The 22,561-nt window shown below is 40.6% G+C and overlaps 1 protein-coding gene across 1 annotated transcript in view; it reads left to right on the plus strand.

Moving 5' to 3' along the window:
- The first annotated feature begins 3,165 nt into the window (after positions 1-3,165).
- KIAA0232 (KIAA0232 ortholog) overlaps positions 3,166-22,561 on the plus strand; it is a 63,504-nt gene continuing 44,108 nt past the window's right edge. The window contains exons 1-2 of the mRNA XM_033061419.2: positions 3,166-3,347; positions 21,255-21,758. Of these exons, the coding sequence (XP_032917310.1) occupies positions 21,528-21,758 (231 nt within the window). The 5' untranslated portion in view covers positions 3,166-3,347; positions 21,255-21,527. The remainder of the gene's footprint in view (positions 3,348-21,254; positions 21,759-22,561) is intronic.

The raw sequence follows: 22,561 nt of genomic DNA on the forward strand, positions 1-22,561 counted from the left end.
CTATTGGATATTCCCTGTTTCAGTTTACATTAACGTCCATCCATTTTCTAGATTTTAAAAGCACATTATGAATTTATGTCTATATTTACATCCCGCACATTTAGATGATCTTTGAAGTTCTTAAACTACATATATTCCCTCACAAATGGTGCTATATCTCCATTTCTAAAATGCTGAATGGGCAGATTGTTCTTATCAAGCATTTCATATGAACAGTTTATGAACTGTGAACAAGAGGATTGTCTAGTGATTAGTTATCATGATCTTCAAAGTTAACTGCTCTGGGAAAATCAGGGGATTTTTATTGCACCTACAAGGAAATTTTAGGGAATATAATAAACTGACTGATTTTAAGGAAGTAAGATGAATGGTTGACAATAAAATGCTTACAAGCTGTGGCTATGTAATACTGAACTGATGTGCAATTTCTCCTTCAGTTGGTTACTTGAAGGAAAAAATGATGAAATGGATACATTTTTAGAAATTTATTGGAGACCCTTTCAGCAGGGATCACAATGAAAAAGGGAAACGGTGCTACCTGCTGAGGCTGACAGCTAAAGGCACAAATCCATCAGTCACTCAGTTGTGGTTTAGCATTCTTTTCAACACACATCATTTAGCCTTCATTTTCCAAACAAGTGCTGTCACCTACCATGCACACCCACATAGTTATTCTCACAGGGTGCAGGTTGTCACACAGAAGCAATAAACAGGGTTCCCATAGAAAACTTCCATCTTTGATAGCACTTCAGAAAGGAAAAACCACTGATTGCAGCTCACGTGCTGTATCCCTACAGCTTTTTGGAGGAAAAGTTCATTAGCTGCTTTGCATGCCAAGGGACCAGCTGTCCTTCAGCACATGGAGCAGCTCTGATTGACCACGAGGACAAGTGGGAAATAAGCTCACAGCAGTGCCAGCACAGCATATGGTCATGTACCAGCTGTTTCTGAAATGCTTGCCAAATGGAGATCAGAACTGGGTCGGTTGTTAGGAAAATAAAACCCAACAAAAACCAACAAACAAAAAAGTTCCACTGAAGGGATACCTGAGATCTGACCACAAAACCAGAACTGTCAATTTGAAATGCCACACAGCAATTATGTGAATATTCAGAATAATCTGTCATTGGCCTCCATGCTCTGACTTGCTCCATTAGGAGAACATCAATGTTCTGAGCATCTGTTCCTTCTACAGAGCCTTCAGAGAAAAAAATGTTTAGAAAGGGTGAAATAAAGTAAGTGGATTTGTATTGATGATATACATTACTAATACATCGAGGATAAGTGCAGAAAACTGTATGGAGATTGATTTAAATTGGTGCCAATTGTTATTACAGACAAATCCCAGGTGTCCCATATTTTAGTAAATCTTTTTCTACCTTAAAAAGGGGAATTCGAATTCTGAGCTCCTGAACAAAAAGATTTGATTGTGATTGGCGCGAGTTTTGTTACAGTGGTGGTGAAATGCTTCTGATAAACCCAGGGAATGACTCAGCAGAAAACAGTCAGCAGGATTTTTCCCCCAAGCTTTTCAGTTTCAGCTTTTCAAAACAAGAAAATAACATGAACAATAATTAAATAGTTCAGAGAACTTTTCTGTCCTTTTATCGTACAGTTTAAAGCACTACCTTCTCTTTAGATTTCTCCCAAAATACTCCTGCAAGGTTTGGAGAAAGTAACTGATTAACTGCACGTTCATACGACATCTATTAGTGCCTCAGAGGCATTTAAGAGAATGCTAGTAGTTCATGTAGCTACACAATCCTGCATAGCTAACTTTTGGCTAGCCTAAATCAGATTTATGACTAAATTAGGTGCTAAGGATGTTCAAAATTGGCAAACACTAGCTTAAACAAAAATAAGAATAATGGTGCTCTGTATCAGGAAATGAGTATACAGGCTGGGAGGCAGTGTTTGCATTCATGTTTATTATGAGATGTATTTTTTATATACAGACTTGACTTGTTGAAAGGCCTAAATGGGACTACATCCGGTACTGGGGGATCATGTTTTCAAAGGCAATCTTGGTTCCAGTGACTGAAGATATTGTGCACAAAAGAAGTAGTGTGAGCCAACGTGGATGACATACTGCATTTTGGAACTCTAGGAGCCACACGTTGAGCAGTGAACAAAAGGAAGAAAACCTCAGGATTACACAGACAGAAGACTTACTTTGACATCTTACATAATATTGACTTTCCTTAGGCCCGTATGTGTTCATGTATTTGAGAAATGTGGGGTGGTAGTGTACACCTGAAAAGGGCATCATTATTTTCCCAATTAAGAAGCTTAATGAATACTTTGGTGTGTCTTGTCATATTTTCAGCCTTACAGTGGCCCATTTTCACCCTTCTACTATGCTAAAAATGTTGCCCTTTCATTACTCCACGGTTGTGTAAACAGTTGTGATTAAACTGGCATTTAATCAATTGGAACGAAATCTCCGTGGCTCCCGAGGAGCTCACCTACTAAACCCGACTTTCAATGGCAACAATCTTCTAAGAGACGACTTCCCTTCCAGACGGTCTTTCATTGCGCAGTAAAATCAACTTTTATTTGCTAACCTTGCCCTCAGAGTCGTTCAGGATTTCAAAAGGACCTCACATGACAACCACGGCTACGCTCCATCATTATCCCCCGCCCCCTCCCTCGCATTCCCGCGCCGGCCCTGCCCGGTGTTCCCCTCCCGAGGGCTGTGGGTGGCTGCTGCCGGCGGCTCCCCCGGCGGAGCGGCGGCCCCGCGGTGGCTCCCGAGCGCCTCGCCCGCCACTTCCCTCCGCAGGCGCCCGGCGGACAGCGCGGCGCCCTCCCGGCGGGCGGGAGGCTGTACAACCAGGGCAAAGGACACTTCCCCTCCTCCCCCCGCCCTTCCTGTGCCGCGGCCCCGACATGAAGGCGGCTAGCCGGCGCCCCACGGCCCTCGGTAGAGATAGGGACGGGGATGGGTACGGGACGGAGCGGAGCGGTCCCGCCATTCTCCGCATCCCGCCCACCGGCCCGACGCCCGCGAGCCCCTCTCCGCCCGCCCGGCGCAGCCCCGCGGATCCGGGACCGGAGATCCGGGCCGCCCTCTGGGCGGAGGGATACGGGGCGGAGCCGGCGGCGCGGTCCGCCGGGGCGCTGAGTCCCGTTGCCGGGTGACGGAGCGCCCGGCCCGGCCCCCTCCCTCCTCCTTCCCTCCCCGTGGCGCTGGAACCGCCGCCGCCGCCGGTTTACGTAACGCCTCCCGGGGCAGGTCCCGGCTCCGTCCCGCCCGCCTCACTCGGGGACGGCAGCAGCGGGACGGAGTCCGCCGCCTCCTCCGGCTGCCAGAGGCCCCAGGGCCCCGCTCTGCGCCACCACGGCAGGTAAATGCCCGCCGCGGGCCCGGGGAGCAGAGGGAGGGGCAGCGCTGAAGGGAGGGAGGGAGAGTGGCAGCCGCCCTGCCCGTGAAACGGGAGGACGGAGCCGGGAGGCGGCGGCGGGCGCCCTTCCCCTCCCCCGCTTCTTTCCCGCCGCTGCGTTGGGACAGGCGGGCGGCATCCCCGGGAGCGCCGGGCCGGCGGCTCGGGACCTGGCCGGGAAGGCCCGCGCATCCCTGCCCTCTCCGCTAGCAGCCCGGGAAGAGGAGGAGTTCAGGGCCGGGCCTGGTCCCGCCGGGAGGACGGCTTCCCGGGACGGCGCGTCCCGCTTCTGGGCTGCGCCTGGCGCAGCGCGGCGGGAGCGTGCCGGGGGGCGCGGGAGGAAGGGGCCGGGGAGGGGGTGACAGGAGCGCCGGAGGCCGGGCGGGGGGCGGCTGCCGGCCGGCCGCGGGCAGGGCTCGGGGGCGGGGCCGGGGGCCCGGCCGGGGTGCCCCGGTCAGAGCGCTGCCCGGGAGGGGAGCTGAGCCCTCCCTGGCTGCCGCCGGCTCCGCGCTCTTCCATCCCGGCGGGACCCGGCGCCAGGTGAGCGGCTTGCGCCGCGGCCCGGGCAGAGGTGGCAGCCTGGAGCGGGAGCCGCGGCTCGGTGCCCTCAGGCCGGGTCACGCCCGGGAGCAGAGGAGGGGAAGGAGGGAGGGGAAGGCGGCACCCAGCACCCACCCGCCGCGGGTGCCGGCCCGCGCCGGTGTCACCCGGCGCCAGCAGATGGGAAGGCGGAGGATGCGGCGGTTCGGGTCGGAGTAGAGAGATCCCGATCCGGACAGCGGCTCGCCTGCCCCCCTGACCCCGAGGTTGAGGTGACGGGGATGCGCCGCTGCCGGGCCCGGCCGGTGCTCACGCCGTGACCTTTTATCCTGTGCGGGCGTTCAGAGCAGAGCGAAGCAGCGGCCGCGCACCGGGGAGGGGGAGCTGGGGACGGGCCGGGGCCGATGGAAACCGCCCCAGCTGAGCCGCGGCGTTACAGCGCTGCCCCGGGGGCCGATCTGGCGGGGCTGGCTCCCCGCTTTTTTTTTTTTTTCTTTTTTTTTTTTTTTTTTTTTTTTTTTTCCCTTCCAGCAGCATTGTCCTTTAGGGCCTATTGAAGGCAAAAGGCGGATAGGAAGGCTAGGGCTGCTGCTGTTTGAGGAGGCGGAGCTGGGCTGATGGCAGACTGACGGGAGCCGCATCCTATGGGCGCTGGGAGCCGGGCGCCGCTGGGGCGGGACCGCCGGCCGCGGCCTCTCGCGGGCGATGGGCGGGGTGGGGGACAAGGTTTGGCGAAGGTTACAGCTGAATGCAGAAGTGACACAAACTGACACTTGGCTCCTGCAAGCTCGTTTCCATCTTCTCCTCATGTCGTCTCGATTAAAAGTATTCACGTATTGAGTCCTGTTATGAAACTTTGAGAAAAGGGAAAGCGCGGTGCTTTTTTTCTGTCTTGTCTTTGTTTTAATTACTCATTGCAGTACCTGGTACTGATCTGAAGGGTGAAAATAGTATGATTTGCTTGTCCTTCCTTTCAAATATAACGCGTTCTTGTACTCTGATGTTTTCTATGTATAAATGATTTGGGCTGTAATTTATAAGCTTGGGATCAGAGGCCTCTGTAGTTGCTTTTCCTCATTCAAACCCTTTAAAATGTTTATGGTTTCTGTTGTACACCATATATTTCATCTGTCTTCCTGGAATTAAGCAGAAATTGCTGATCGACTTTGGTTCTTAGCTGTCTGAAGTGAACTCGTGATGATTCAGTAGATAATTGTGTAAAAGTACTTCACTGCAGTGCTTAAACCCTAGGTATTGCAGGCTCCTCACCATCCATGGGAGTCTGTACTTGACATTTTTCTTTATTATTTAAGACAAAAATATGCCTTATAAAAGTAAATTACATGGAACTTGATTGTTACTTGACATGTAACTGTACGGATTTTACTTTGTATACTAATCCTCCATCTGCTGTTTCTTGTTAGTATGGATATGCTAAAATGGTAGTGTACAATCATTCTCTTCCAGTCAATAAAGCATATCACATAGGTATCAAAATCTTCTCTTTTCATTATTGAGATATAAGAGGGGATGTAGCTGACTTGAATAAAATGAGTAGTATGTTATATATTCATAATGTTGTTTATTTTCAAAGACTTGACAGTTATAGGGGAAATCCTGAGACAGGCCATTCAGAACCTCAGCAGCATATCCCTGACATGTTCTGCTTGACAGATATTAACACATGTACAGTGACAGAATTTTATCTGTCTGTTTGGGGCACCATTGGGATTAAGATCCTTTGTGTCCATAGATTCTGCAAATTTGGATTGGGTATGTGACCCTCCAGCTTTTCTGCTCATGAGAAGTGGAATTGGAAGGAAACTTGAACTTCTCTTACCTTATTATGCCTGTTTCATAGGTGTATTTCAGCATTCCCCACTGCTTTTGTTGTTGCAATTTATTATTCTTCCAAGTAAAAGAAATTTCATAGGGGTGAAATGATGTCAGCATTTTCCTTTGCTCATCTGCTGTGCATTTTAGCAGGAATAGGGACTAAGGAAGATTTAGATACTGCTCAAAACTTCATTATTTGTTCACCTTGAGCAGCTTGTTTCCAGGCAAATAAGGGGAATGAAGCAACCAAGAGGTTGCACAGGTGAATTTTCTTGAAGGATTTAGGCATAGTGTTGTAGAGTCAGAATAGACAATTTATATACTTAGCTAGAATCCTAGCAAAATCATGTCTCAGTCTGCTTCTTCTTTAAGCAATAGCTAATAGCTAAAAGTAACTATTTAGTACTATAGTAGGATAGACAACAATGTCTAGTAAAGCAGAATGTAGTGAAGGTAAGGCTTAGAATTCCTGTAGAGTTGGAGAGGTAGCAGGAAATATTCCCGCTATCTGCATTGCTAATGAAGCTTGAAATAATGAAGCTTGGTCTTGTAGAAGCTATTTAATATGTTCTGCTTATTGGAATATTTTGGTTTTAGAATATTCTTCTATCTTATGGAACAAAGATCAGAATCCTTTATTTTTGTTCAAGAAAAGTGACAGGTTGGTTGGATAATTTGTGAATGTAATTGCAGAAATGAGTTGTGTTGTCCATCCCCATAGTCCTGCCCTAAGAATTTTTTCCAATAAAGTCAATCGCATGATACAAAGTAAAAAAGTTCAAATTAGTATTGGTATGCTTGGTTACATTTCAGTACACAGATAAAAGGAAGATTGTCTGATTGGAAGGAAAATTATGTTTTTTTTATTAATTTGGAAATAATTTACCAGATAATCAACTGTGAGAATCTCTGAATGTTTTAGTGGAAAAAGATCTAGATGAGCTAGTTATAATATTTTTACTAAAAAGCATCTTGCTTTACTTTCCTGAAAGTTGGGTACATTTTTAATGGATGTTAAGAGATTGAATGTGTATTTTATTGGCCCACAGAGGTGGTTGGGGGTGGGGGGAAAGGGTTGAGTAGCTTAAACATTCAGTACAAAGATTATTCTTTCACAGACATCTTACTAGCAGCTGTTTCTGTAACTCTATTGGAAGCTACTACTAGGTATTTAAAATATTTAAGCATCTACTTCCTTTATAATTTCATGTGCAGGATGTTTGGATCTACCTGCATAATACTATACATTATTTGTTTTGTTTCTGCATTTAAATTCTGTTCATAACTTTTATACCAAAGAGGACATATGGAACCTATCTTTCCAAGAGATTTATTTCTGATGCAGTAGTGTGGAAATTCAAATAATTAAGTATTTAAATTAATTTTTCACTCTTGTGATATTACATGTAATAGTTTAATTATATTAGTGTGGAAATTTAAATTATTATGTATTTAAAGTAATTTTTTTGGTTCTGATATTACATGTAATAGTTTAATTATATCCTGCTAAGTCTGGGCTCAGGCTTGCTGTGGTGATTTTCATTTTTAATATAATTTGGGGAATGTTTAAATTTCTGAGTTTTGCTGTATTGAGGAAGAAATTTCAAATATGCAGTTCATGCTAATGTTACTTGTGTCTGTAACTTTCTATGCTTTATTCTAGGAAGGATTGCATGTGAAAAATTATACTCTGTGCAAAAATGATTGTTAATAAATGAATTGTAACAGGGATGAAATCTGAATAATTTTGTAGGGGTTTTACAGCCTTTAAAAATCTTCCTCTATTAAATAAGTTACTATTAAATTTACCAAAGGAACAGGGTCTGCTGGATAGAGTGCTGGGCTAGGATTGAGAAAAGAGACCTGCATGCAGTTTTCTATCAGCTGTACCACTGAATGAATTCTAGTGAAATTTCATGTTCCTGTGCTTGTGTTTAAGGTGCTGTATGGACAGCAGCAGCTGTTAACCCTTTAGTATGCTGTTAAATTGTGTGAGTTTGTTTTTATGGCTTGGACTATGGATGGACTAGCTTGGTTGTAGAATTCTGAAGGGAGACATGGTCGCATTGGTGATGAGATTTGGGATATATAGATTGTGGAAGACAATATAGAGAGAAAGACAGGGGAGTAGGAGACTGGGGGTAGCTGAAGGCCAGAAAAAATAAAGCAACCTGTTATAAGATGGTACAACTTTAACATCAGAGCAGCAGAGCAGAGTTGCAAGATCTGTATCTTCTGCAGGGTTATTCCAGGTAGTGTTATCATAGTCAGGATTTAGATTGAGATAATAAACACCAACAGTAAAATGGGACAACATGCTAAAACATACACAGATTGATTTCAGTAAGTTATTTTATTAATTTAGCATGTGTCATATGTACTTTTCAAGAAAACAAAGTGTTTTATTAGCCTAAAGGAAAAGGTCTGCTTGAAGAATCACTAATGAAGAAATCAGTAATGTATATTGCTGCCTCTGGATGAGTAATTAATTCTCACTAGATCCTTGTAACACTGTAATGTGTTATTATGAACTTGAAACAAATTTGAAGACTGTGGCTGAGTGGATGTGCAACATTAAAACATTGCATTGTATTTAGGACACTGGAATATCCTGAAAGAAATGGAGTCAGCTTCCAGTTATTTGTTGGGTTCATACCTTTACTTTTAAAAATACAGGAAAACCTTTGACTGTTTCATTATATTTGATTCTGCTCTCTGAAGATTTTGAGCTAATTACTGTTACTAATTAGCTAAAGACTGCTGTTCAGTGAATTCCTTTTCTGGTTCTGTTTTCTGGGGTAGAAGTTCACTCTGCCGTGTATTCAAGTTTTGCATTTGACAGTGAAACTGAATTACCTTTAGTAATTTTTTAAAATGTTTTTTATTTTATTTATATTTTATTTTATTTTTATGCTTTTATGTTTTCAGTTTTGATGGAAGTCATGTTGAATTGTGAGGTGACACAGAAGTTTGAAAATGTCTCTGTAGGTTCAGATATTAGTTTTATCACATGTAGATGATTTTTTCACCAGCCTCTCTGAACTGAATATCTTACTGACTTAAGAGAAACCTCAGAGTTCCAGTTTTTAGTAACTTTGTTCTTGAATTGTGAAATAAATGCCTTGGTTTACAGTACAGTAACTTCCTTGAAGAGAATGTAATGCTGACCTGCTGTTTTTGTAAGAGGTTTTCTGGTTGCATTTTAGTAGAATGACCTTTTCAGCTGTCATTTGAAGCATCAAGCAGAAAATGTATTATTTTAAGAGTGATACTAAACTGTCCTACCTATTCAGTTAGTTTGTTGTTTTTCTAAATATGTAGTGTTTTTAAACAACGTACGTAATCATAAAAGTGGAGATATGGTAACAAATATCACCACCGTTTTTATGGGAAAAGCCTGGCAGCCTTACAACATAAACTGAACAATAAATGCTCATGCAAATTAATTTAAATGCTAAAATATAAATTATTTCATATTGACTTGCTATTCTTCTCAAAATTGCAAAATATCCTACTTCTGATCTCAATTTCACAAATAGAAGTTTGTTTACTAACATTGTGGAATAAAAATTAGAGGTGATAGAGGGGCAGGGGAAAAATATCTGAAACAATTTCCTTTGTAGGCCTACCATATTTTATGTGCTGTAAAGTCAGTATCTTCTCTGCTGGTTAAGTTGTAGAGCTTGCAAATTCAGCTGGTCAGAACTCTTTGTGGTTACTGAGCCTCCTGTGGCTGACACATCTTGTAAGTTTTTATACTCTTGTTAATGAAAACGTTGTCTATATATGACTTCCAACTTAATTTATGGAAACTTTTAAAAATTAAAATAACTATTGAAAAAGCTATATAATTAGGTGAAGTTATATTTCTTTTTAAATTCTTTATGAGGCTATTTAAAGCTTTTCAACAAGATAGTAATTAACTGCCTGAGCTGCAGACTGAGTATGGAAAACATCAATAAGTATTCAGAAAAGACCTTCATGCAAATTAAAGAAACTAATAAACCAGAGTAAAATATATAGTGTGGTCTTTAACTAGTTAGCTGTTTATTTACAGCTGGATTATTAACCTTGGAAGTATAAATAGCAGGACAAATATCATAGCTAGCCTTTAAATGAACACTGGTGGTTGAGTCTTTGGCATTCATAATTCATTCTCCTTTTCCTTGCCCAACTGAAAGATGCAGTGTGTGCCTAAGAGTAAATTATATGTTAATTGAAATAAAACTTGTATGGTTGTACTACAAGAGCGACCACTGTCCTCCGGACGATATGAAGAGCACTGAATATTTTATTGGGTTGGTCCCACTGGTGGCCTGTGAGATGATTCCATCTGTACCTTGGAGGATTCTGCAGCACGTGTTGGGGTACATGGGTGGGTGCCTTTGTCTACTCCCTGAGGTATTCAGAACTGGGGACACGTGTGTTTTAATGCACACATGTAACTTCATTGGGTGGGCCTCCAAGCATTAGCATCCCACTTGGGAATGAAGTTCAAATACGGGCAAGTGCCTGTTGGTAGCAAATAGTTTGAACTGCTCTAAAAGTTGAGTAAATAAAGGACATCAGAAGGGCAGGAAAGAAAATTATCAAATAGTCAAGAGCATATATCTAGTCTTTCCATTAGTTGACTGCATCCTGTATTGCGTTTTCAAGTGTTGCATATATTCTAGGTGATGCTAAGGCTAGTAAATATAGTGAGACACAAATAGTAGAAAGCTTACCAAAGCTGCCAAAAATCCAGAAGATAAATGTCTTGGTGAACTCAAAATATGTGCATTTGTGTGATTGCAGTTCTCTTTGGTTTTGTTGTCTGTTAACTCCATTTATGTTTTCCTAGATCTGAGGGATTGTGTTATTGAAGTATGATGATGATAATCAATGATGTGTGGTCTGTTGCTTGTGTACATAGTAAAAGATACTGCTTTTGATGAATGGAGTCTGTGTGAGGATTCTCATGGGACTGAACAGAAAAGACTTTGAAGTTGCATCAAGAAAAGTATTTCTCCCAGAATCTCTCAGTCCCATCCAGGCAATCCCTGTGTGATAGACTTGAGGTAAACAAGGGAGAGCAAGATAAGTGTCTCTGGCATTGCTCTGGTACAGTGATAAGATCTGCAAGTTTAAACTGAAAAACCTAAATCCTACCACTGTCTTCAGTGGTAAAAGAAATGTAGCAGAAAGGTCTGAAAACTGATGTTAGTGGTACTGAAATTACACTGGTGGTTGGAGGGTGAGTATGAGGTGAGGCAATGCCTCAGTGTTTCTGAGGTCTGCACATGCTGCCTTCTGCACCACCACACGTTCTCTTGGGTTCTCCACACTTGGGTGATCCTATCCTTGGTTAGTTATTGCCTCTGTCTCAGCAAAACTGAAGGAACCAGTAATTTCTTTGTTATCACAGGCTGCTGTTTGAGACTGAATCTGCTGAATGTTACAAGTACAGGGCATGGTTGCATGGGTGCCTACTGAATTTCTGTAAAAATATTGGAAGTAAATATCATACCTGTTGAAGTACCTGGATTGCCTTCCACACTTCGCATTCCTAATCATGGTCTGAAAGACTTGGATTTGAATTAGCTAAAATATAGCTTCTGCATTCAGCCTTCCTAACGTTTTCTTGGTTTTTTAAGTGGATCTAATAGTGGGTTGCTGCTGAAAGGGGCAACCCCACCTCCTCTCTTATGCCACATGTAGAAATTTCATGGTGAGAGAGCGAGTTGATCACTGATTTGTATTTTTTGAAGATTGGTTTACCAGAAATCAGATCTTTCCATCTGGAACAAAAAATCAATACAGTTCGTCTCTGCAACCACACAGGGGATGTGTTAAGTCCAAAGATAAGAGGGTGAGACCATGGAGGGGAGAATGAGAGAAGCACTGGAATGTTTTGTCCTCTCTTGGTGGCAATGTGCAGTGGTGGTGCAGTTCCTGTTACACTAGCTCACCTTCAAGTCATCCACACAGGTTTCTCTGTCAAAATGCTGCTGCTGTTCTCTGGAAAGTTAGTTACTACTGCTATAAAAGTAATCACTACTGGTATTTGTGCTGGTAGCAGTAGTAATTCCTTTAAGTTTTTGTGTGATGTTATTTTAATTAATTTTTAATGTGAAAAATATTTGCCTAAATTCTTTGTCATTAGATGCTGATTTGTATTTTTAAACTTCTAAAAAGCTACCATACATCTAAGTTATGCTATATGTGTACATTTTTCCTTTTTCAGCTACGATTTTTTTTAAAAGTAGTCATGTTTAAACAGAGTAAAATATGGTTCAAAAACCACTGTAGACAGTGACCAGCTAAATTGGAAAAAAATTTACTCATGTCAGTTTGTTGTTTTTAAAGATAAAATGGAATTATTTGTACTCTTGGTAGCTGGATAACCTTTTGGACAAATTCTTAAATAATGTAATTGTTGCCGTTGTTAATGGCAGCTGGACATTTGGTAATAGCGAGGCAGCATTTCACTTCTCAAGATTTAGGCAATTTACATATGTCTTCCCTTTTTAAATCTGATCAATGGAGATATTTTTAGCAGCTTTAAATCCTTCTTAAATAGCAAAATTTTTTGAGCTATAATTCTTTGGGTTGAGGTGGTTGCAGGTTACAGATGTGCAGTACTTAAACTTATCTGGTGCAATTGCATAATCTGTGGTACAAGAGATTGTTTTATTGGTCATGTTTTGTTTTGTCAGAAATGCTCTGAGCTCCATTCTGTTTATTGATATAGAAGTGAGATCTATGTGCTGCATAATGAAGTGCTTGCTTTTGGGGGTTTTTTTAATGCAGCTTTAATATTGAGTTGACCTCCTGAAACAGTTTCTTGAGTGATGCTATGAAATAAAAATACTTCCATCTTGAAGATAAAATTTACTTCCCAAATTGTCAAGACTCCCACTGAACCATGTTCTGCAAAACTTGCCAACTATTAGGCTTAGTAATGAATTTTTTAAAGTTGTATTAGATATACTGAAGGACTACTTCAAAAGTCTCCACTCTGATTCTTTACAAGTTAGATGTATGTAATGAGAACCTTTCCAAAAGAGTCTTTTTTATGAAGACACATTCAAATCTTGCAGTGGTATGAAATGTTTAATTTTGGGGTGTACACAGTGTCTCCAGCTTTTGTTCTGAGGTCATGCTCTTCCCCCTTCTGTCTTGCCTTTTTTTTTCTTAGCTTAAAAGTTTTACATTTTCCAGCTTACATACATATTTGTTTTGCAGAAGTGAAGAATACACAGATGACAAGAATTTGGAGTCTTTGTTTTACAACTGACCCCCTAGTGCAGGTGTCTCACCTTCTAATTCTGCCATCCCTTAACAGTTGTTTGCCGCAGCTCAGTTTTTGCTCCCTGGCAGGATTAGTGTTTGGACATCTTTTTAACAAAGTTCGTGTGTGTTAATAATGTGCATCCCTCTGAGTGGATCAGCTTGTTGCACTCCAGCAAGTGTTTTTAGAAGGGTTGTTCTTGCATGCTGGTAAACATAAATGTTTTATAAGAACAGCTATACTTGTTCTGACACAGGCTTTGGCAAACCATGTACTTGTCTGCAACATCATCTCTAAAGGAGCAGTTAGGACAAAAAAAGAACAGGGAGAGTGATACCTCTCCTAAATACTCCCTCTGCCATACACTATCTTCAGCCTAGGGGATTTCCTGACCCTGATATGGTTTGTCTAGTTGAAAACTCTCAAGGGATCTCTTACTCAGTTTCCATTGAAGGCCATCTAATTTTTTTTTTTTGGTCTTTGGTATCTTTTGCAAGAAATTCTGCTAGCTGTTGCACGAAGTTTTGTATGTAAGTCTTACCAACTCATTAGTACTGTCTAGTAACAAAAAAAATGTGTTGAACAGTCAGTCTCTATCCATGGAAAGACATGGATTAATAGTTCACAGCTCATTGATTAATTCATGAATAGCATCAGGTGGTTATTGCCCCACTGACTCATTTCAAGTTTGCCTATGCTGAATTTTGTTGACCTTTTTCTTGCCCAGTCCCGTTTCATAATGTCCTTCTGTATTTTTTCAGTTGCTCTGTAATCACTATCCCTGATCACTTGCTGTCCTTTGGTAGCCTCTGAACTGTGTCACCCCACATCTCATCTTCCAGGCCACTTAGGAATTTATCATGTAATGCAGGTCCCAAAACAGAATCCTTCAGAACTGAACTGGTGACTTCCCCTGGTGTCATCTTGATTATATCTGTTCTTTTTCTTTGCTAACCTAAGTAACTGAGGCTTACGTGGTAACTCGTGAATCCTTTGAGTAATTCCATTAAGCTTTTATACAGGATTAGCAGCTTCAGATTTTCATTTGGATAAGTGTTATGAAAATAAGATTGCAGATTTGCAAGGAAAAAAACATCCTGCAGTAACACCCACACACTGGTTTCTGTCTCCCCTGTGGGCTCTTTGACTTGAGTTACCCCAGAACTGTAAGCCCAGCCTTGTTAGACATCAGTCCCCTATAAGATATAAACCCACTTACAAATAAGACTGTATGACTCTTGCACCCCTTGGTAATGCTCCTTAAAAAAGATGATCATATATATATTTAAAGTTGATTCACAGAGTTGCTTTCATGCTTCTGACCACTTTTAATGCTTTGATTCCAGCCAGGTGTTCAATCTGTTTCTCATGGCAGAACAGTATTTCTGTAGTTTCAGTGCCTTGGTCATGAATCAAGCTGCTGCTCTTGCTGTTTGTTGTGCAGTAACATCAAACATCACCAGTGCATAAAAAAGCTGCCCTTGCTCTGAAGACTACACAGCCAAATTTCTTAGATTATCAAGGAATGTGGTTAAAACATAACAACTTCTCTTACTTCTGAATTCACATGTCTTTTAAAGACCATGTGAAATTTATTAAGCACCCAGATTCCATTGTTTGCTAGACTTTAAATAGGCTTTGGTTTTGGGCTTTGACAGTGCCTTTCCCAGTGTGTAGCTGCTTGGTTTGTCTGTTAAGGATTTGTTCAACATTTTCGTGGAAAGAAACAAAAGAAATTAGGGTAAAATTGCAGATCCTTCCATAATATGTAAGACCAAATTGAAATTCTGTTGCCATCATATAATGTGGCTATGCTTTTGACTATCCGTTTTCTAAAGAGGACTTAAATGTACTGCACTGTACGCGTGATTTTAGTATGTTGCTGACCAACTTGATAAAACTTTTACTTTTTCTAATACTAATTAGAATTTCCATATTTTTCCCTTCATGTAGTTGCCAGAGAGAGGACATATTGTTTGTTTTTAATAGAACCATTCTGTAAAAAAACATTAGTTTTAGAAACATTGACCTGGTTAAGATATGTGGACATTTGTTTCCACATTTTAAAAAAATATATGTATAATCTCTTTTTAAAAATTTTTTCTCTGTTCATTGAATAAATGTTGCAGACTGTCAAAGTGGAGAAAAAAGTTTTGAAATGAGAGCTGTTAATTTAAACTGTGTAATGCACTGGTGTATATCAAAGAATAATAGAGGAATTTTTTTATAAAACAGCGTTTTTGACTTAACTATTGTATGAGAATGTGTTCAGTCTAATTGTTAACACGCAGCAGTAGGCATAGAACACTGGAAATACAGAATTTTTCCCTTTTGGGAATTGAAGGAAGGAAAAGTAGCATCTATAGATTATCCAAGAGATTGGCTTCTCTGTAGGATTGGATCAAAATGTGTAAAGAATAAATTTGAGTTTTTAGAGATTTACTTGCAGGTTATGCAAATTAGCAGCAGTATGTTAGTTTTCAACCTCTTCCAGTGTGTAATCCAGTAACATTTTTTTCTAGTGATGGTTTAGACCCAACTGTAGTGAATTTTAGCCTGCAGACAATTTTCTTCCTTTTCAAGTCACCTTCTATGACCTCCAAGACATTGTCCGTGGACCTTTAATTTACCTGATAAGATGATTGTAAAGGGTATAGTTTTTACTCTTTTATTCCAATATCTTCTGCTGTTTTAAAAGTTGATATTTAGGAAAACTTGAATGATTGTTAAATCATTGTATTGTTTTGGGGTTTTTTAGATTACAAAGAATATTGGTTTGGGAACTTGCTGCATGGATACACAATTTTCAGAGGCATCTTGGTGCTGATAAAATAGAGATTAGGTTACTTTAGATTAATTCAGTGGCTTTTGTGGTTTGGCTTTGGTTACTGTTTTCTAACAGTATGAAAGAGAATATGGAGAAAAAAACCTGTTAAAGACGTGTAATTGTCTTGCTTGGCATGAACTTAGTTCATCTTTCTGTTGATAGTCCATACATTAGCACTTTCTTGGCGTGCTTGTATCAAACTTCAATGAAAAGTGATTTAATTATACCTTTCTTTTACTGCACTCTTTGATAATCTCTGATTTTATGCTGTCCTCCTGTATCCCATAGACACAACTGCCACAAGAAGTTGTTTGTATTACTTTCATTATTACCAAGACACTTAAAAAAGAAAAAAGAAAAAAGAAAAAAGAAAAAGGTCTGTGTATTTGTTATGACAGTACCCATATTCCAGTTATTTTATGGGGAAGACTAGGTTAGTTTTCAAAAAAGGTTATTTACCATGGAAGAACAGCTGTGTTGTAGGGAACAAACCTGGAGAGTTCCAGCTTCACTTTCCATATCATTGATCTTCCTTTCTGTTGCTTGCTATAGGTTATGTAAAGTTGTTTATTTGCCATAGCTGGATCTCCGGAGACTAAATCTTGGTTATTTTCTTTTGCTGTCTGTTGTAGATCAAAAGAGTATTTAGTGTCTATCACCCTGACTAGAATTTTGAGAAATACATGTATTCTAAGACAGTCTTAGTTGAAAAATCTGAGTGTTTATACAATATTGTGTTCTCACTCCTTTGGAAGACGCTTCATAAATTGGCTCTTGTGCCTCTAGTGGTTAAGCTGCTGACAGTTTATCTAGTGTGACCTTGTTAAGGTCATTGGTTAGTATTGTAAAAACTGAAGGTTACTTGGAAGGAAAAAATATACTGAGAAGTAGAGTAAGGAGAAATTTTTTTGAAATAATTTTAATACTTATTTTTTACTTTGTAAATAAGTAATTTTCACAAGGCATTGATACAGATGTCTAAATTTTTATTTGGTAATTCTTGTTATAAGGCATGTCCATCTGTCATATTTCATAGCTGGAAATGGATAATTCTTTCTGATTTAGTTAAAATAACTAGCCTTCCACTAATTATTCAGGCTGTAATGTGCTCCCTCTGTTCAAATTAGCCCTGGTCTTGTAAGGATAGAAAAATAATTTTTAGTGAGACAGTGTGAAATAGATTTAAGAGGGATAATAACTTATTTGTCAGAAAGTGTTATCTCTAAAGTCAAGCTTCACATCTATCAGCAGAAATGTTTGCTCTTTGAGTGACTTGTATTAATTTGATACGGAAAGTCTCTCTAGTACTGCATTGGAAAAATACTGTGTATGAAATTTTGTTAATTCTAAATGTTTAAGACCATCTGTGAAACCAAGTACTTGAGAGTTGTAAAATAAGAACTCTTAAATAATATTTAATGAATTTGTTTAGATTTCCAGGTTTTATATCATGTATCTGAATGTTAAAAGAGGTAATAGAATATATATTCAAAAAAGCTGGAGTGCAAAACAAATAAACATTTTGTTACCTGATTTCCTAATTCTTTTTATATTCTGTCTCTCTCTTGCTGTCTTTTTCCCTCTCCTCCCCATCTAATAAAAGCAAGACACACTTTAACTGGTCAGCTGAAGTCATTTAGATTTTGTTAGCCTAGATCTCCAGAACTGAATTTCTCAAATGTCTCACTTAAGTAAGTGTTAAGATCGAGAAGAGAGGCCCCATTATCATCTCATTCAGCGAAAAGTTGAAGCATAAATTCAGCCATTACTAGGTTTAGCTAAGGAGCTGAACAATGTGTCAAAATTTTGATTGAAGTGACTCTATCCAGAAGCTTTGCCATATAGAATCAGAATGGTTTGATTTAAAGGAATCTTTCAAGGTCATCAACGCTCACTTCTGTGGGCGGGGACATCTTTCATTGATTAGAGGATGTTGCTCAAAGCCCTGCCCAGCCTGGCCTTGAACACCTGGAATGGATCATACAGTTCTCTTGACAAGTTGTTCAGTGTCTCACCCCTTCAATGTAAAAAACATCTTCCTAATGTCCAATCTAAATCTACCAGTTTTTAGTTTAAACCCCTGTCACTGCAAACCCTCATAAAAAGTCTGTCCCCATTTTTCTTCCAAGCACCTTTTAAGTACCTGGGGATGCATTTCATCATGTTCCATGGGCTCGTGTACCTTCAGGTTCCCTAGAAATCTGACATTGTGCTGCAGCAGGCAGTTCTTCATTGTCCCAGTCCCCGTGTTTGACTCCATCAAGTGGAGCAGTGTGTCTGGAGCACTTGCTGGTGAAGACTGGGATAAAGAAGTCACCTCAGCCTTGTCCATGTCCTGGGTCTCCTTTGAGATAGGAGCCCCTTTTTCTTGTATAGAAGCTTCATCAAACTTGATGTCCCCGGTCAGATTTAATTCTATCACAGCTTTAGTTTTCCTAACCTAACTGCTGGCTCCTTGGACAATTTCTCTGTATTCCTCACAAGCTACCTGTCCTTACTTCCACCCTCTATAGTCTTCATTCTTCTGCCTGTGTTTGTCCAGGAGTTCCTTGTTCAACCCTGCAGGTGGCTGATGTTTTGCCTGACTTCCTTTGGTAGGTGTGCATCACTCCTGAGCCTGAAGGAGGCGATCCTTTAGTGTTAACTAGTTTTCTTGGGCCCCTCTACCAGGCAGATTCCTGAGAAAGCCAAACTGCTCTCCTGAAGTCCAAGACAGTGAGCTGGCTGTGCGCCTTTGCTGCCTTAAGGATCTTGAACTTCACCAGTTCATGGTCACTTCAGCCCAGGCTGCCCTTGAGCTTCACATTCCCCAGCAGCCCCAACATTTTGGTGAGAAGGAGACCCAGCATAGCACCTCTTCTTGTTGGCTTCTCTGAAGAAGAAGGGGAAGGAATGTATCTCCATCATCACATTCTGGGCACCTTCTGGTCCTGGATTGCTTATGCTCTGCTGTGTTGTCCCTCTCACGGATATGGGGGTGGTTGAAGTCCCCCATGAGGACCAGGGCTTGTGAAGGTGAGGCTGCTCCTATCTGGAGGACTTCATAGCTCAGTCTTCCTGGGCAGGGAGCCTGTAGCAGACCCCCAGTACAATGTGACCTGTTCCTGCCCTCTCTTTCATCTTGACCCATAACCTTTCAGTCAGTTTCTCTTTTGTCCTGAGGCAGAGCTCCGTGCACTCTAGGCAATCACTGACATAGAGGGTAACATCCCCTCCTTTTCTCCTGTCCCTGTCCTTCCTAAACACCCTGTATCTTTCCATTCCAACACTCCATCATCAGAGTCATCCCACCATGTCTTAATGATGCCACTAAGATGATAGCTATGCAGACATGTGTATGTCCCTAGGTTATTTTTTTAATTGTCTTTGCTACATGTGTTTCCATAGAGGTGTTTTAGCTGGGCTCCCAATAGAGCTGACTTACTGGCTGGAGAGGCAGAAGTTCCTTTGTGCTGCTCTTCAGGTGCTCTCCTGCTGATCTGTGGTCCCTTTCCAGGCTCTGAGCATCTTTTGCTGGCTCTGGTGTCAAACTGGTAACAGTGGGATGGATTGAGGCTCCCGTTCCCTTGAACCTTTAGGTAGTTCTGAGCCATGTCTCAAAAAAGATAAATGAAGAGTGTCAGTTTTCCCATATCTATGAAATACAGGATTTGGAAGTGCTGACAAGGACTGTGGCATTGACTTGGGGAGGGCGTTCATCACATGCTGTGCTGTGGAGAGCCAGCAGGACTAAACAGATTTTCAGGAATGCTGTTCTTCAACAGTTAAGACTGTATGGACTTCTTAAGAGTTTGGACTTGCGGCTCTTGGATTTGGACTACCTTGGATCAGAATACTAGACTTTTCTTATACTTTCTGTTCTCTAAATATGTGCTGAAACTGTAACCTCCAGTGCCTTGCAGCATGTTTCTACCTACTATTATTTGTGCTTATCTGGGTAATTGAAACGTTTTGCTGAACAAGATTGAATAATGTTGTGTTATCCCTTTTCTCAAAATGAACACTGCAACCAGAGCAGTAAGGTCACTTTAGGAGAGGGAAGGGGTGTTGTGAACTCATTAGCAGCTGATTATAATGGGTTTCTTTTTGTTGATGTTGCAATTGACTCAGAAAAATCTGGAATATGCAGTTGTACCTGGGTGGTGGTGTAAAGAAAGCTCTTAAAAACTATCATCTTTTGTTGTGTTGATGTGTATCGACTTTCAGTTTTGTTTGGCCACAAAACACATGCTGCCCACATGAAATGCTGTCCCCAATATCTAGTTCAGATAGTTGTATTAGGTGATGTCTGTTGTGTTTTGGTTATCTTGCACTGAGGTTGAAACAAAACAGCAGATTTTGCTTAGTCACTTGAGTCTATTTTGTTTCCTTTCAGTGAAGGGATATTTCCTGCTTGGATTTGAGCTTTGTTTTCTCATGCTAAGAAGCTGGAGAGGAGAAAGAAGGCTACACAAATGCCAGCTTGGCATGTGGTTGATAAGTAGACCAATCCAAAAATGCCTTTTTTGGGCTGACATTTTCTGCGTTCGAGAGCAGAATGCTGACGTGTCTGGTGCTTGCACCTTCTGCCCCTTGCTTATCAAGATTGATTTGTGATTGTGGGTGGTATAAGTCTTAGGATAGTTTGTCTATTTTAGGACATGGTTTAGAGTTTAAGCTCCCAGGTAGGACAGGTGTATGCTTTGTGTAAAGAGGGTTGAATGTTAATTTTTGGCACAGATAAATTATGTTCTCAAATTTTTGAAATTATTTCAGGGATTTACATTTTTATTAGGACAGATTTTGGATGATAACATGTTTTACTGTCCTGGAATAAGGCAAATAATTAAAATTAAGAAAAAACAACCCAAAAACCACCACCACCAAAACACCTGAACCTGAAGGTAGTAGTAACTATATAGTAATAGGATTTATGAAACTCCTGGATGAATTTTTTTAATTCAATGTTTTATAAACAAAACACTTCTATTCTATAAATGGGTATCACTGCAAAACAGTAGGATTATATTGTCTTCTAATGATGCAAAATATACTGTCTTTATTCAAACTGACATAGATTTTTATTATGAAAGTGGGTTTTTTTTCAGCTGATAGTGAAAGTAATAAAATCTCAACTTTCCCATAAAGCTAAGTCAGACATACATTTCAATCGACAGATTGTGAAGTCTTTGATGAAAGATTCTCTCTTCCTACAGTAAAAAGTACCTTTTCTAAAAGTCACCTTTAAACTTGTAATCATTCCTGTCACTCTTCAAAATGGACTGAGTAGATGTACAGAATGCTTGGAGTAAGCAGTATGTAAATGACTGCTTTCTGCTTCGGATGTTTTTTTCACTGTTTAATATTATTCATGTATGGATACATATTGTCACAACTTATCATTTTTTCCTCTTTATAGGTCCTGCTGGGGACTTGCATCTGGCCTCAATGTGAAATTAAGGTAGAAAAACACATCTACATATGTGTTTGCTATTAGGATTTAGTTTATTCACTGGTCATGCCTGAAGAGTGATGTTCGTCTCTAGTCGGCTAACAGCCAGGAAATATAAATGATTGTCCTAGAAGTCAAGCCTCTCTCCTATTTACTGGAGTGAAAATCACCTCCAGATATCGTCGGAAAATCAACTACAGAAAATGCTTCACGTTATAAGGATGCCAACCACCTAGATTCATGCGCCCTATCTGTACAGTTGTTGTGGATGGTTTGCCATCTGAAAGCTCCTCAAGCTCTTATCCAGGCCCTGTATCTGTTTCTGAAATGTCTCTGCTACATGCTTTGGGTCCAGTGCAGACCTGGCTGGGACAAGAGCTAGAGAAGTGTGGCATTGATGCCATGATTTATACTCGGTATGTCCTCAGTCTTCTGCTGCATGATAGCTATGACTACGACCTGCAGGAACAGGTATTTACATATTTTAGATGTTGTCCAGTGAAAGTGAGTTTTTGTACCAGTTATGTTTTGTGTATTATACCTGGGTATGCCTCAGTTGGGGGGGTGGTTGTCTTTAAGTGTGTGGGTGGAAGGAGGGCATAAGCCACGCAGGAGTCTGATTTGATGGGTGAACTGAGATTAATGTAGTTAGGTTGCTGTATGGGCAATTACATTAAACAATGTTTTCACATAGCTGGAATTGATAACAGAATTGTTAACACTGGAATATCTGTGTCCTAAATGGAGACCATCACTACTTGTGATTATAAGCTTGATTTAATGTTGGAGCATTAGTAAATGAATGTAATTTTTGTAAACTGTGTCGAATTGTCCAGCTCCACAGTAGTTTGTAGACCCCCCCCCATCACTTCCCATGGAGTTCATGTTGTGCTATTTTCAGTAAAGAATAAACACCCCCCAAATATCTTCTAGTGTTCAGGTATTTGAAATACATTATTATACATACATTATTCATGTCTTGTAAAATAATGTTAATGCTGAATGCTGATAAAAAGCATGCAAGAGACTTGTGACCCTAGAACAAACTGTTCAGTCTCAATACCTTTTTTTTGTTAATTATTTTTTTTTAATTTCTCTGCATCATGAACCTGTGTAGAAATACTTTAAATAGTGGAGTTTTATGAATTCAGGACTCAGGGAAACTGCAGTGTTTTCAGAAAAGGATGACAATGCTATTAAACATAGACTTTGTCTTAGAAGGTGTCTGTGGTGACAGTGGGAAGGAAGGAAAGCAAATACGTATTATTTGATAG

This window comes from Catharus ustulatus, chromosome 5 (assembly GCF_009819885.2).
Source record: "Catharus ustulatus isolate bCatUst1 chromosome 5, bCatUst1.pri.v2, whole genome shotgun sequence".
Classification (NCBI taxonomy): Eukaryota; Metazoa; Chordata; class Aves; order Passeriformes; family Turdidae; genus Catharus; species Catharus ustulatus.